We start from the raw sequence: 16,757 nt of genomic DNA, 5'->3' as shown, positions 1-16,757 counted from the left end.
CCGGAGGATCGAGGGACATTTTACATCCAATGATCCACGGAGTATGTGGAGGGGCATAAAGTGCATCACAGACTACAGCACCAGAGATGCACAGTGCCCCAGGGACCCCTCTCTGCCCGACGCTCTCAACACTTTCTACGCCCGCTTTGATGACCCGAACACCTCCCCCAGCACCAGACTCACTCCACCACCAGGAGAAGAGCCCCTCAGCGTGACCCCAGCAGAGGTGAGGAGAACCCTCCAGAGGATTAATCCACGCAAAGCTACGGGTCCCAATAACATCTCCGGGCGGCTGCTGAGGAGCTGCGCACACCAGCTGACGGATGTCCTGACAGACATCTTTAACACCTCCCTCCAACAGGCAGCGGTCCCTACCTGCCTGAAGACCGCCACAATCATCCCCATCCCCAAAACCTCCACAGTGACAGGCCTGAATGACTATCGGCCGGTTGCCCTCACCCCGATAGTCATGAAGTGCTTCGAGAGACTGGTGATGGCCCAAATCAAAGACTGCATCGACGTCACTGTGGACCCACACCAGTATGCATACAGAAAGAATCGATCCACAGAGGATGCCATTTCTTCTGTGGTCCACACAGCCCTCATCCACTTAGAGAATAAGGACTCTTATGTTCGCCTGCTCTTTGTGGACTTCACGTCTGCATTTAACACCATCAGACCGCAGACTCTGGTTCAGAAACTGATCACACTCGGACTGAGCTCTACCCTCTGCAACTGGGTCCTGGACTTTCTAACGAAAAGGCCGCAGTCTGTGAAGATCCATGACGTCTCCTCCTCCCCCATCACCCTCAGCACAGGCTCCCCCAGGGTTGTGTGCTGAGCCCCCTTCTGTTCACTTTGCTCACACACGACTGCTCAGCGAGACATCCAAGCTGTCTAATCGTGAAGTTCGCGGATGACACAGCTGTCGTTGGACGAATCGCTAACAACGACGAGTCTGATTACAGGCATGAAGTGGAACACCTGGAGGGTTGGTGCAGAGAAAACAACCTCTGCATCAACGTGAAGAAGACCAAGGAGATAATCGTGGACTTTAGAAGGGGCAGACATCTCCCACCTCCCCTGCACATCGGAGGGACAGCGGTGGAAGTGGTCTCCAGCTTCAGGTACCTGGACGTGCACATCTCTAACTACCTCACCTGGAGCACCAACACTTCCTATCTGGTTAAGAAGGCACACCAGTGCCTCTACTTCCTCAGGAGGCTCGACTGGGGAGCTCAGTCCTGACCTCCTTCTACATATGTGTGGTGGAAAGCGTCATGTGCTCCTGCATCACCGTGTGGCACGGCAACTGCTCTGCGGCAGAGAAGAAGGCTCTGCAGAGGGTGGTTAAAGCTGCACAGAGGACTGTGGGACGCAGCCTATCCACCACCACGGACATTTACACCTCCAGATGCAGGAATAGGGCCTCCTGCATCATGAAGGACCCCACTCACCCCGTACACGCTCTGTTTGCCCCTCTCCCCTTGGGCAGGAGGCTGCGGAGCATTAAGAGCAGGACCACCAGACTGAGGAACAGCTTCTTCCCAGAAGCTGTGAGACTGTTGGACTCTGGAGGAACCCTGTAGCCCCTGTCCCCCATCCCCCACCCCACACCCCTCCTCCACACCCACCCCCACCTGGACCCCACCACAGATGCACAGACCACATACCTTGCACTGCAATACTTGCACAATGCAGTTGTTTGCACAACCTGAACACTTGCACAAAGTCACTACCTCAACATGGTGTTATACTGTTGTTCTTCTATTAATTGTATGTACTTGTTTTAAATTTAAATTTGCCTTTACTTTTTATATTTTTATATTCTCTATATATATATTTTTTATATTTTATATTTGATATCATACCAATTTCTTTTCATCCCATGTTTTTACATGTGCTGTAATGACAATAAAACTCCTTGAATCCTTGAATCCTTGTTTATTGTGAACTGTTATAGCATGTTTTACAAAGAAGCACATCACGCTAACATGGTAGGCAGTGTGTTACTTACCAGAGCTACCTTCCGTAGTAACCGCAGAGGTGGTCATAGCCTGACTGCTGCTACTGTAGGTTGAGATTTATCTCCAGTCCGAAGCATGTCAAAAACACGACATTCATTTAAAAATATTGCATGTTGTGGCGCAAATGTTTCTGCATGTTCGTCGTGTTCCCTGCCGATGCTGTTATCTCCACTTTGCAATGATTGCAAGTCACCCTGTTACCATCTTTTTTGGTAAAATGCAGCCAAACTTTGGAGCGTTTGAACCCAGTGGGTGCCATTGTTTACTATTGCACTGCACGTGCGAAACTTGCGTAAGTTACGTGGCGTAATTAGTCGTGCTTGCTGGAATCGATAAGAGAATCGAAACTGCCAAACGATTATATGGAATTGAAACACATGGAACCGGTTCTTAACAAGAACTGGTTGCAGGTCTCTGCAAGGAAACAGAAATTGTGCCTGCAAGGAAACAGAAATAGGAGGAGGAACAGAGAGAGCACAAACAGAAAAAACACAACAACCAAGACATAATAAACTGAACCATAACAATATGTTCATCTGAGCTGCTTTTCATAGGAGTGTATTTGAATGTACAGAATCGCAAACGAAAGGGTTTAAACATTAATATTGTTGTATTTGAACTTACAATGATACCAGACTAATTTAAATAACTTATATAGATAGATAGACATGACATGAGTAGTGATGAATGTAATAACAGCAATATAAGGATGCCCTTTTGGTTGGATAAACAATATATGTCCAAATAATATAGGCAGTTTTCACTAGGTAGACTAATTTGTTTTAAAGCTTAACAGCCATGCTCCTCCTTCTGTCTAATCAAGATTAAGACAAATACAGTACATTCGTCTAGACTTACATCATCAGTGTACATCATGGCAATGGATTCTGTGTACACTGCAAAGAAACTAAAAGTAATGTAAGTCTCTAGGTAGAGTCTCATATATAAACAAAATATGTATCGTCAGATTAAAGGACTCTCTCTGATACGTTTGCAGAGCAGAATAAGCAGTATTGCGTCTGTGAACTCCTCACAAAGTCCTCGAAGAAGACCCAGATTTACTGCTGCAGCCATAAGCAGCAGGGAGCCCACAGTCCCTCATTTAGCCCAACGGTGTTTCAGATTATGGAGCTAATCCTCTCAACTCAGGTTATCTGGGTACCTTTAGAGGTGGCTGTGGAGGACTGACCTTTAGCCCTGGGCCTGTATCATTATGATTGAAAGCAGACTGATTATCTGTCTGCCTTCTCCTCCACTCCTCTCTCTACAGTGTGTCTATAAGTAGTGTCACAAACAGTTTAAATTAATGATCTTATTAATATCTGACTTCCTGATGGATTCTCCAACTTTCTAGCAGCTTCAGGCAGTCCTTTTTGATACATTTTGGCAATAAAGTTGAAATTGTGGAGGTATCTTAGCAGATATCCTGGTTAACAGCAGGTCAAGATAATGCTGCCGATAGAATTAGCCTTAGTCCAGATTTAGTCCTGGAAATCCTGGAAAGTGGGTATTATTTTTTACCAGTTGACCTGCACTGATCAGTTTCTTGATGCTGTCATCACGTCACTGGCGTCACCAGCTGATTGGCTTACCGAAGGAGTGACCCCATCAAGTAGTTAGAGAGCACACGGAATGGGCCAGATCTAGATCCATTTGGTCTATTCTTACATTGTTTTTACTGTGGTGAGAAACACTGTATGTATTTAGGACTTTGTGTAGAAACTTCAGTTCTTTTGAAAATGTAGAACTAGATTTAATTTAATCAGCCACTAGATGGCACATTCACTTTGTTTTAGTTTCTTTTCAATATGTATTAATGGTCTATTGCCATTCAGTCATATGTGGGGCAGGTCTTGTGTTAATTACATATGGTAACTACTGTGCAATATGCAGATTTAATTTTGCTATAACCTATACTTGAGGAATATAAATATATATATATAAAATTCAAGAAAAACTGAAATATCCAAAATCCACATCTTCTTGAAGTATTAATTTAAGCCTCTGAATTCCATGTTTTAAGTAAACACAACAATAAAGCTGTTTACTTCACTGTTCCTGCTTCTTAAAAAAAACAACTTCATTTTAATTCAGTTGTCTGATCTAATTGAAAAAATCATACCATGAACAATCAAAAATCTAAATGTTGCAGTTACCTATACAAATTCACTAGATGGCAATAGAGAACATATAATTACAGTTTTGACCTTCACTCTATATGACCTGTTCACTATCATACTACAGAGTTTTGTACAGCTGTAATTGACTTTTCCAGCCAATTAAAACAAAAGCACAAACCATCGGCAGACAATTTTTTAAATGATCACGCTTTTAATTTGTATAAAGCTCTGTGGACTCAACCTAAACCTGTACATATTTTTATTCAGTCACAGGTTTATCTTTCATTTCCTGTATGATTTCACTAAGAACTGTTTATAAAAACCGGAATAATATCCAGTAAGTGCTTACAGGAAAAGCTTCCAGTCATGCTTGTAATGAGTACAAGAGACATAAAACAACTGCCAATAAATGTCGTACTGTATGGATCCGGTTCATTTGACTTTATACCATACAGTGAATTCCTGACATGATTTATTGTTATCAATGTGATCAAGTTTATATTGCACTGTGAATTTATGGAATAGAGAACAAGGAAATCGAGAAGATGCCATGTTCTCATTTCTGGACTGTCCTCTGTTTGTCCTAATGGTACATCACTCTGTGCAGTGCACATGTTGTGCTCTTTGCATTGTGGAACTGGTCTGAATAAAGAAAAAAATAAGAAATATGGCCAAAGGATAAATCTGTAATATATCTGTAATATATAGTATATGTCTTAGGTGGTGTCGTCTGAACTTTGAAGTCTGCTCAGTCTCGGGGGTCTGCTTGAATTTGAAGGTCACGATCAGTGCTTTGTTGGAGCAGTTTTTGTGATGCTCTCGTAGGAATGTTAGACCGGAACCCCCTGCATCGGCCTTCTCGTGTCCCAACCCATCTCCCATTGAATACAGATGGAGCTAAAGCCTCAGCCTCCTCTGATGGCTTCAGGGCTCTTCTGTGGTGTGGGGTGAGCCAACAAATATGAGCTGAACCAAGCAGGAATGCGCCTGGCACCCTGTCTGCCCTCTTTTTTTGTTTTTAGGGGGGGGGGGGGGTCATAACTAGGGGAATGTAGTGAGAGGAGGGGAGACTCTAATGAGACCCTGCAATCACTTAACAGAGACCAGGTGCTCTGTCTCATTCTGTAGCAGTGAACTGCAGACAATAGAATGCCACTTTCAATTTACAAGAGCTAAGAGCAAAGGAGGTCTGGACAAGGTCTCGATTTTGTATGCAAAATGTTTATTGTTATTGCTTTGACACAAATAAAATAGAGCACATTTACAAATATATAATATACCTATAAAACAGATATCCTATTACCACAGTTTGCAAAAGAATAATGACAAATAGCTACAATGCCCATATATATTTCTTCCTGTACAAAAATAGTACTTTAATGTAACCTCTATATAATATTTAAATAAAGAAATTCTTATATACATATACCTGCAATAAAAACAAATATAGATTGCACATGTTTTTGTACAAACAATAACAATTTCAAGTATATTTCAATCCATTGTGGACTGGCACATATCTCACAGAATCTAAGGCATTTTCCCTTATACAGTGTCCAAAACTTGATAAACTGAGAGCTTCAGAGCTCTATAGCCTATCTTCCTGTTTGGCATTGTGATGAAGATGTCTTTTCCTGATGATTCATTTGACTTTAAGTCCAAATGGAAAAGTGCAGACAAGTACTGACAGTTTGGAACATGGTGGTATAATCCTTATAGGATAGCACTTATCAAAGTCCTGGCCTTGAGGAAGAAATGTGTAAAGTCCCAGAATGTTAGAAGAGAGTTCCCTCTTTAAGCCAGAGGATGTGTCCACTTTGCCAGGTATTAGCACTCTTCCTTTCCCTCTGCCAAGCAGAGAGCAGCACCTGTAGTTTGCTCCACGCTGTGCCATCCAGTGTCTGTAAGGCAGCTGCAGTTGTTTGCACACTCACAACATCGCTGAACTGCGAGGCTCAGCCTTTAGAGAAGCTCAGTGCAGCCAATCTTGCTCTGACTCAGTCCTCATGCCTGGAAAAAATGTGCTGGAGAATACTTGGCAGTGAGTCTGAGGCATTTCGAGAATTTTAGAACAGAGCAGAGAGGACACTAACTTTGAGCAACTCCCTCGCTTTTGTTCCCAACTCCTCTTTTGCAAAGTCCTGTTCATGTCCGTCTGAGGAGAGCCTCAAGCTTGTGAACTTGTGAGTCAGTTATGCTCCACACGGGCCTCAGCCTGCCCTGCTCCAGCCTCAGTGTGACTCTGTGCTCTGGGAGAGATCGACGCCTCCGGCCATATCCCTGTGGGCTGATCTTATCAACAGGGGCACTCTCTATCTTGAACTTGTTATTGAGTTGGTGCAGGCGGTGTGCCAGGTCGTGCACTGTGCAGGTGCCCAGCGAACAGCCGTGTCTTCTCGACTGGTTGGCTGAGTTTTTAGACCTCTTGGTTCGGACATTGATGTCAGTGCTGGAGGACAGAGGGAGAGATAAGAGGACATTAATCCACACTGTTCAACCTGAGTTGTTAATGGCTGAGTATTCTCTGCTTTTATTTTGTTTTTCTTTTCTATGACAAGCAAAATACATTTAAATAACTGATGTAGATTTTTTGCATGGTTTGTGTCTTACCTGGAATGTGGCAGCAAAGTATCCCTGATATCTTCTGGTCTGACAAAGTTTTCTGACTCTTCTGTCTTCTCTAATGATACACTGTCAAGATCCCGTCTCAATCTGCTCGATAGCCATATGCTTAGCCTGGAAGAAGAAAAGAAAAAAAAGAGTCCATCAATCTCAGATAGATAATTCATTAGACAGGTAACTACTGTCACATGTTTGACAGACTTGCATCTTAAAGCATTGGGATTATTGAATGAATCTCTCCTCAGATAACTCACCTTTTTTTCAACTCCGGATTAACTTCAAGTTCCACACAGTGTGCTACTGTCGCCAGTAGACAGCAGTAAAGGAAGGACTGGAAGATCACTTTCATTTTGACTCCTGTGGAGAGTAGAGAAAACATTTGTTAGTTATTTATTTATGCCATTAAGTAATGTTTAACTGCAAGAATTTCCTACTTTCATTGCATGTAAAATTCCCTCATACAGTATTCATACACACTGCTGCTTACTTGCTTACACAAGAGTCCAAAAGCCAAGTTATTTGCACTTATCATTCATTTATTTAAAATGTTAAGCTAAGGTCAGATTTTGCTCGGTTAAGTAAACCTACAACCATCCTTTGGGCCCCTGGCCAATAATGTGAAGGACAGTCTCCCGATGAGGGGTCCAAAATAGGCTCAGCTCAAAAGTCTAACTAAACAAGCTATTCAGCTCATTCACCTGATTAAATAGGACAAAACACAAATGAAATAAATTATTTATGATGTTCTGGCTCTGTTGGATGCTTTACATCTTGAAAATAATTCCTCAACAGACGCACACATTAAGAGCTGAACTGCTTATATAACCAGACAGATAACCTGTCCTTGTCTCTACACTTGTGCCTTGACATAAAAAAAAGCAAGGATAAAGCCATCAGCAGGGAGCAGAGCAGATTACAGCAATAGCTTGTTGAAAAGAAAGTGCACATACCTGTAATTCTCTGATAATTCAGTTGGATGAGGACGCTCTTCTTGTAGATTCACTTATAAACAAGTACTCCACAGGTTTCTTGAACTTGCCACTGGCTCTGTAAGGCAGCTGTGTCACTCTGCTAATAGCTCCTACACACCAGACAGGGAGGCTTTATACAGGAGGTGGGAGGGGCTCATTGACTGACAGTCTCTCATCCTTCTCCCCCACCCCATCCAGTGTTCACTGTGCTGTGCTGCTGCTCATGTACAACAGTACAACAATGCAAAACAGTAAAAAGATCAAGATAATCAAAAATTAAACTGAGAGGGAAAAATAGTGTTAACACGCACAGAATAAGTGCAGTGCAGCCATCGTATCCTGTTTTTACTGAGTCAAACATTAACTCTTTCACAGCTCAGTGTAAATGATGCATCAGTAAAGTTTAAAAGAATCTTAAAATTCTGTAGGTTATATTTCTGTATGATGGTCATGGCAATCAGTGTTTATCAGTTGTATAATAATATACTGTACTCACTGTCCCAGTCAGAGTACAATATGTTCATCTCAGCTGACTGCTTTTCATAGGAGTGTATTTGAATGTACAGAATCACAAAAGAAAGGGTTCAAACATTCATCTTGTTGTATTTGAACTTTAAGGTCAGTTATGTATAGTTTTTGTTGTTCTTTCAGTCCAACTGGCTAATTGTATAAAATAAAATCGATGGAATGTGTCCACAGTCTTTTCAGGGCACTCCCTGACACAGTGAAGTTCCACATAAGCTTGAAATACACTGGATGATAAATTTGAGATTTGAAAGAAACAAGCATTGAGTAACTGATTAAATATGTAAGTGTGCCCAACTGTAAATACAATATACACAGTGTATTTGTTTGTAAAAGGCAGATATTTGACCCACTGTGTAATTTATTTGGTTAAATGCGAAATGGAATTTTACAATTATCTAAAAATAAATCTCAAGTCAGAAAACGAACTTGAACAACAAACTATGACGTACGGACCATATTGGCTTAGACATTTTTAAAAAAATAATTGTGCTGATTTGTTTCTGTTGTAAATTATATGTAATATGACTTCACTCTTTTTTCTTAGGTATGCATACACAAGAATCTATTAGGTGGTAATGGAGAGAGCCATCAAGTCTGCCTCTTTGTCTCAGAGGATATCACCCCCTCACATTATTTGACTTCATGTAATGGCCAGCACTGTGAGTCACTCTGAACCTGCATGCAGCATGTTTTACATGACCACACTATGTCCATGTGAGTCTGTATTAAAACAAATTAAGTTAATGTAACACAGAAAGAATGACACTTCAAATCAGAGCATTGAAAAAAACAACAACTATTTGTCTATTATAACCTTTATCCTACGAACCCACAGTGAGTTTCTGTGAGACCAGTGTGTCTGTGTGTTATGAACAAATAATCCACACCTCAGACACTTGACAGGATTTGAGAAAGAATAAAATCACACATTACCGTACATTCAATTTATGTAATGTTGTAAATACCAGTGAAAACCCATTTAGTTTGATCAGTGTGGAATTTCCTGTGCTGTAAGGGGTGGTGTAAATTATTTTAACAGTAGATGAAATGCTTTCAGTTTTGATTCTTGTTTCAGTTTCAATGAAAGGGGAAAAACGGCGTATTTCCACAGAATTTCAGGCATACCTGACTACTTAACATTTGACATTCTACACTAGTTTATCAGGATTCAATTATTCCTATCTTATTGTTTTTACACAAAACATTTGTGAGTTTATTTATATCTCATGCAAGCTCATTCCACACATGGTGTCATATTTTAAACTCAAACAGATACATAAATGTCAAACATATGTGCTGTAAAACAGCAAAGGTTTTGTAAGCACTTTGTAATGATAATTGCCTCTGGCAGACATGTAATCCCTTTACCAGAGTTTATAACAGGAGATTGTGCAATCATGACAACAAAATTCTGCTCTTCCTTTTTGGCTCCTTATATAGAAATCTTTGCTTGTTCTTCATGGAGTTACTGTCATCGGATGACACTTAACTCGACGACCTTAAGCTCGACACATGAGCAGGTATGAGTGACGGGAAACCTGAGCAATTATGTCGCATGTGCCAGGAAAAGAACAGGGTGTCAACCCCAATTGCACACATTTGAAACATGATTCATAAATATTAGAATGCCACATTGAACCTCTCACCTGGAAATGTTTGTTGTTTGAGGACTCATGACTTGTTGTTTGAGGTCTCATGACTTGTTGTTTGTGGCTTCCTAACATTCCTTTGTAATGATAAACAGTATTTCTTAATGTTTTGGCTCAGGTTCAGCTGTTTGACTACCCCTGTCTTCATCATCTTCTTACTAGCAAACAAAAAATAATAAGAGAGATGACAGAACACAACAATAAATTAGAGAGATGTAGAGCGAGTGAAAATACAATGGAAATTGCCTGCTGTGTTCCTGCTATTGTTGACAGGGACAGTGGTTCGTGTGTTAGAAATTAGCTGTAGTGCCGACGTTCATGTGCTATTCCATGTGACAGCTTTTCCTGTTTTCATAAATATTTCATATTTTGTACTAACCACAGGAGTTTACCCGGTCGCTTACGCTGTTTGTCAAATCACATCCCAGCTCAGCTTTTTACAGCAACTTAAAAGACACATTTCTTTCTTTTCTTTTGTTGCCAGAAAATGCAATCATTTTGGACACAAACATGTGATCGTCTTAATGTTGCAACCGGGACAGATTCATCACGTTAACGGGAAAAGTTTATCCGAGTGAGTTTTTGTGTATTTGCTTGGAATGAAATCTGTAATACAAACTGGAATTCCTTTGTACTGATGATGAGCTTGAAATTGAGGTCCTCTACTGAAGTGTCCCTGGCATTCTCTAAATTAATTAAATTTGCAGTATTATTGTTAGTTTAAATCACATTGTAAATATTCTATATTGCCATTTCATGTATTTATTTCAGAGTATTTATAATGGTTTATTTCTTACATTTCTCTGAGCGTTTCATTCATCGTAAACAGAACTTTGGGGCAGGTCCAGCAGCTCTTGGAAAGCTCCCAAGAGGGAAATGTAATTTTCACATCTCTTACATTAAGCAGGCAGTAATCACGGCCATGATAATAGGGTTCCCACTGTGGTTACCGACATATTCCCGCTGTTACAGTAAAATGTAGTATGACTGTGGTGTTGGCAGCTGTCTGTTCGCCTGGTCTTGATCTAAAATAAGGTGGGGACCCCCTGATTTAGAGCCAGAAAGAGGCTCTGTCGGGGACACAGTGCTGTATTTGTAAAAACGCAAGGGCCCACGCCCATGGATGTCTCCCGCTCCTGCACGCAAGCGCAGTGGCACTCCTTCTGTCAAACATGGCTGTGCTTTGGAAGAAGGAAAAATGCTGAATTGTGTTGGTATATCTCGGGAAAAGCAGCAGACATGGCTAGATTGGCTGACTATTTTATTGTCGTGGGATACGATCAGGAGAAAGCCGGTAAGTTCGGCGGCGGGGCGGCTCGCAGATTGAAGTGCAAAGCTGTGGTTTGTGTCCAGGCCGTTCAGTCAGTGTGTGTGATGATGTTGATGCTAGATAGCTTTGTGCTTAGCTTCACGTTAGCCACACAAGCTACCAGGCGAGTCTGGGAACACTTTCTGTTTTTTGTTTTTTTTTCTTTTCCTCCCTCATTAACCGACCAGATTAGTGACTATCATCATCCAGACATGTGTTTACAGATCAGGTCTGATGACAATCACACACACACACACACTTTGAGACACGGCGGGTCGCGATATTTATCTTGGATCAATCGAAACTTTTTTTCACGGGATTCAAAAAAAATCTGTCACATCCTGTGCCTGTTGACTGTGCTCCTGTCAGCTCCGGAGGCTGGTTTCACTGCCAGCTAATGGGACACACTCGCTCAACAATGATCGCTAATGATCATCAAATGTTGCTCCTCCTCGATCATATTTTTTAGTTTTTTTTTGTGCTTGCAGCAGGGGGGTCAGCTTTGCAGACGGGATTGGTATCCAGTGTTTGCATCCATGTTTTGTGTGTTTTCATTGCGTAACCATTGGTAGCGTTTTTTTCTTTTCTCGCCCGTCCAGCACGCTGTGTTTTGGGTCTATTTTTACCCACTGCTGCTGCCGCACCTGTCAATGATTTGTTGTGTTATATTTGTTTTTGCCGGAAGAGTGCTCCATTTTTTTTCACGATGGGCGTTACGTTATACAGCTGCGAGGAAAGGCAGTCCCTGTGTTCAGCCAGATCCTCTTCCCTCTTCTCCCTCCTTCCTCTGTTGTTTTGTAGTGAGACATGGAGATGTCCATGCCTCAGGTCCAGCTCCACATTCTTTTCATCCAAGACCGGGAATTGCACACATTTCCAACCGTTTCCAGATAAAATAGCTTAAAACCTTTTTGGCGTTGCACGGCCGTTGAGTCTTCTCCCCCCAATTGCTAACCCTCTGCAACTCATCACCACTCATCCACTTTAGAGAATCCACTAAGAAGTGTTGCTCAGTGAGCAGCCTGGAGAAAAAAATATGAAGAAAGTCTGCCTTCAGGGAACAAATTCAAGTTCCGAGCCTCTTTCAGTGGCCGCCGTCCAGCGCCATGTGTGTCAAAGAGGGGCCAGAGCAGCTGAATCCTCTTAGTCACCATAGATTGCTATGCACAAAAGGTAAACACTGTCTTTCATCAGCTCTGTGCATCCCCAGCGCCAGCTGACAAATGAATTTTTTGTGCTCCGGGACAAAATGTTCCTGGCGTCACCAGAAGGGTCTGAATGGATTTGCATTCAGACAGTCTCACCACAAGGAAGCCATGAGTTTAAGTTTTTTTTTCTTGCTTGCTTTGCTCCACTGGTCACTGGTGATGATGATGATGATGATGATGAAGTTGATTGTGGAGAGAGAGAGCAAGTAATAAAGTCTGCCATTTCAGATTGTGGTCGATTAGAGCGCTATGACAGGCTTATGTCTTATCCACATGTAAGCCTCCCTGGAGGACAAAAATGATCCCCAAGTCTTTATTGAATTGTATTTGTCTGCTTTTATTATGTTTTGCTGTGTGTAATGTAGCGTATCAATTGCTGGTTTGGGCTAGAGCCCTGCAGAGATGCCCTTGTTTGTAAGTGGAAGTGATTTTGAATGATGAAAATTACTTTTTGGTTTGAAATGCAGAAGTAAATAAAACAATGATTTTTTTATTTATTTCTCTAAACTATCCAGAGCTAAGTTAAGTTGGCTTATAGAGGCCAAGCTGGTCACACTAAACGTGCAGCATGTTGTCTAGACAACAGATTTTCACCCGTTCACCTTGCTTGTTAATTCTAACCAGGGATCCCTACGTGGGTCATCACCAAGCCTCGTGTGCTGCCCTGGCTTTTGCTCTACTGGCCTGACCCACTTCTCATTGTTAGATTACTATGGATGGATCAGTTGGAAGTAACGTTAACCTTGCAATCTGTGCAGGAGTGGCCTTAGCTCCAACTTGTAGTTAATCAGACTTCAGCACTGTAAAAAATAGCAAAATTAGTCTGTGTGAATTCTAAATGTACACCTTTTAATAACATACTACTAGTTTAATTGTAACACACTACTGGAGTATTGCTTAAGTAAAATATTAAAAACAAAGCTTTTAAAGCACCTGGTGTCATTAGGAGTAACAGTGTGCAGTATTAGTGGTGATGATGCTGCTTACTGGGTGATGTGGAGGACGGATTACAGGCAGATACAATGCAGTGGGCTTGAAGATGCAATGTTGTGTAGTAAAGATAGTCACTAAATTCAATTAGGATTATTACCCTGTAATTGCATGGCCTAGTTCTGTTTAACTTATATTTCTCTTTCCTTTTTACTCATTGAGAATGAATAGACATCCAGGGTATGTGTCTCCAGCAAGAGCACTTATAATACTTTCATAGTGAGTCAGGTGATTTATGGAGAAAATTTCATCCAAAAGCACATAAATAATGGTCAAATCACTGCAGTCTGCTGTGCACCAGCAGACTGAAAAAGAATGAAAGGAGGGCAACTTCTACTTCTTTAGTTTACTGCTGACCTTAAAATTGTAGGTACGCTGTTTGTCATTTTAGTACGTCGTATATGTGAAAATGAATATGCAGGGGGTATGATAAAAGGAAACATGACCTGAGAGGCAGATTCCTCCATTAGAAATTGGACCAGAGTCTGCTTCCCTGGGGGCCAATGTCATGAGCCACAAACCGTGGAATTATTTTCATGAATAATGTTGGAATGTGAACCGTCGGTTTAGATGGATGCAGTCTGTGTTGAACTTGCTCTATATTCTGTATTTTCCTTTTGCAGTAGGACCCTGTTTATCTTTATTGGCAAGACTTTATATATGGTCTGGCGTGCTGTTCACCATAAATTATAATTTGCCAAGTGAAGAAGAGGAATTTGCCCAGCTGCTTTTCTCAAACATTTTATTGGATGAATATCATCACTCTTTATTGAATCAAACTGCTTTTGGAATGTGTTTCACAGACACGGTACCCAGTCTCTACTCTGTCTGTGTCTTTATGGTCTGGATTTTCTGGTCTGGACTCGGGGAGTGGCTTATGTAACGTAGAATAATCCTGCAAAATAACAAATTCTACTAAATACTAAATACTTCCAAATGTTCAAAGGCAAAATACTTCCATCTGCAGATATCTGTAGAGACCCAAGTTTTAAAGCTTTGAATGTGGAGTAGTGTCTTCATCATTTTGTTGTCATGGTGCATGACTCAGATTCATATGCCTTTTAAGAATGTTTTCAAAGAATGACTCTATGCTGGGTTTTCTACTCTGATGAACTAAACATCGATGAATTGACTTTCTGTTACAACTCCTCAAAGAGTGTTTGTTTTTGTGCTGGCTCTCTCGGCACACCCACAAGGAAAGTGTTTTGGCAAAAGAAAAAAATCCCTTTTTTAAACAACAAAACCAGAATTAGAACCTCTGGAGGTTCATGTTTTTGTCTGCTGTTTTTGCTTCATCATTTCATCGGGTTGGGAATACTATGGCAAAAGCATATGTTGATGATTGTGTGGTTTGTCTCGATGGTTGTTTCCCTAAGGTTATATGCTGAACTCCATCATTAGACATTTCTTGCCTTTAATTCTAGGCTATAAAGGGGTTTTCAGGCTTGAGTTGGTCTTCCACAGTTAGGGTTCATAGTTTCATTGACCGGATCGTTTTGATTAGCTTTAAGGGCTGTTTGACTAACGATCACACATCTGTTAGCTTCTGTGCTTTAACGATGGTCTCCTCAATTCGGGGAATGTCTGCACAGCTTAGCTGTTACTGACTGCATGAAATATTGTGCTTTTTTCTTGCAGCATTGTCTGATGCAACATGAAGTGAAATCTGGGATTCTTAACTTTCTTACCAGAAATTCCAGAATATGAAAAGTGTATGCGTTTTTCACACTTAGGAAGCTGTCTGTAATCTGTATCAAGTGGTTTCACTTTTATATTTATAACCTTTGAGCCTTTGTCTAAAATTATGTTTTGTAAACAAGGTTTAACAAAGCATTAACTCCACAAAATCAGCCCAAGATTATATTTGACAGTTGTTTGTTTATGCTACAGTGACGGCTAAAAGCCATGTGTTAACTTAGTAAGGACTAATTTTGGCTAAATAAAGCCATAAAGTAAATATTGTTTGGATACGCTGACTTTAGAGACTTGCTCTTCCATCAGATGGAGATGTTGATTTCATGTTGTAGATGCCAGATCTTGAAGTGCTGCCATGTGTTATGGTTGGTTTTCTAAGTCATTAGTTATTCCATGTCAAGTCTTGCAGTCTGCTTTTATTTTATCAGCAGTAACATAAACACATGTTGAAATTAATCCAGAACTCATCAGGCAATGTATGTGGTTTTTCTATTATCTCACATTTCTAACATCTACCATATTTAGTAAATACTCTGAAACTACAGTGGATTGAAATCTGTGATTTAAAGGACAGTGGCGGTAAGGTGGTGACAACTGTTTTAATAGGAAGTAATTGGTTTTACTGGCATGCTAAAATGCTACATTCACTTTTCTGTGTTTTTGTATGAATAATAATATAACTGTAACCAACACTGCAATAGGCTGATTATCACATAACACAACAACCTCTGCATGACCCAGAGCTCGATTGGTTGGTTTGTATGCTCTTAGAGATTGTTCGAATAAGAATTGGATCACTGCTGGTGTAACTTTCACAAGGAGGAAGGTGCTTCATCATCCATTATTTTCAGGTGTCAGAGGGACATATGCAACCCTGATGTATTATTACTCAACAAATGTGGTTTTGTCTTAATATCGTATTATAGACGATGAAATCAGGAAGTCCTGACTTTAATAGTTAGTGAACATTTACTCCAAAATGATTAACATGTCAACGAATCAGCATATATCGTGACATCAGCCCCCAGCCTCAGAAGACAGACGCTTTCCATTGCACCGTTTCCTTGCATGTAACTACATGTGAAAGAGAAATGGTGAAACTGCAGGAATTAATTTTCTTGGTAATGTGGTGTAACACATTGATAAGCAGCTAAAGTGCCCTCAGTGGACTGGTCAATTTACTTAAAATACAGATAATGTGCTCTTTTTTCACCCATCAGCCAATCGATTGGTTGTTAAAAAAACACAAACTTTTACTTTGAGTTTCACTTTTTCGCATCTGTTTTTTGACCCTAAGATTTATCAGAAAAACTATTGGCAGTCCTTGTATTGTTTCAGTACCAACAGGCTACTTGTGTTTAACAAAAGTGTCACATTAGTGTTGTTACTAAGAGTAAGAAGTGGAGTTGTTTTGCCTTTATTTTACATCTTGGATTTGCTGCCTCCATTGATTGTTTTCTTTTTAGCTCCACATTTGGCAGCTTCTCGTTTGGATTCAGACTTTGTGGTGAGAGGCATCCTGACCACAATGGAGGAGTTCCTTCCTCTCTCTTGTAGAGGTTAAAACTGGTTTGTAGGGAAACTCCACTGGCTACTGTTACACTCCTTCCACACAGTTGTTGTACAATCTGAGCTCTG

The 16,757-nt window shown here is 40.8% G+C and overlaps 2 protein-coding genes across 7 annotated transcripts in view; one reads left to right on the top strand and one right to left on the bottom strand.

Moving 5' to 3' along the window:
- sbf2 (SET binding factor 2) overlaps positions 1-16,757 on the top strand; it is a 113,572-nt gene that overhangs the window by 14,278 nt on the left and 82,537 nt on the right. The window contains exon 3 of one of the 5 annotated variants that reach the window (XM_027281664.1): positions 8,811-8,927. In XM_027281664.1, the coding sequence (XP_027137465.1) occupies positions 8,811-8,927 (117 nt within the window). Of the gene's footprint in view, positions 1-8,810; positions 8,983-10,814; positions 11,212-16,757 lie in introns of those variants that run through there. The other 4 variants (XM_027281665.1, XM_027281666.1, XM_010730859.3 and 1 more) reach the window with 4 other exon arrangements.
- adma (adrenomedullin a) lies at positions 5,349-7,867 on the bottom strand. Of its 2 annotated transcripts, none has more exons than XM_019276409.2 (4): positions 7,720-7,867; positions 7,024-7,126; positions 6,758-6,883; positions 5,349-6,596 (listed from the first exon to the last, which is right to left on the bottom strand). In XM_019276409.2, the coding sequence occupies exons 2-4, from the start codon at positions 7,116-7,118 to the stop codon at positions 6,293-6,295; spliced, it is 525 nt and encodes a 174-aa protein (XP_019131954.1). In that variant the 5' UTR covers positions 7,119-7,126; positions 7,720-7,867; the 3' UTR covers positions 5,349-6,292. The 2 variants fall into 2 exon arrangements, with proteins under 2 accessions (XP_019131954.1, XP_019131955.1); XM_019276410.2 differs by having other exon boundaries at positions 6,758-6,838.

This window comes from Larimichthys crocea, chromosome VIII (genome assembly GCF_000972845.2).
Source record: "Larimichthys crocea isolate SSNF chromosome VIII, L_crocea_2.0, whole genome shotgun sequence".
Lineage (NCBI taxonomy): Eukaryota > Metazoa > Chordata > Actinopteri > Sciaenidae > Larimichthys > Larimichthys crocea.
This window is presented reverse-complemented; position numbering and strand designations above follow the sequence as displayed.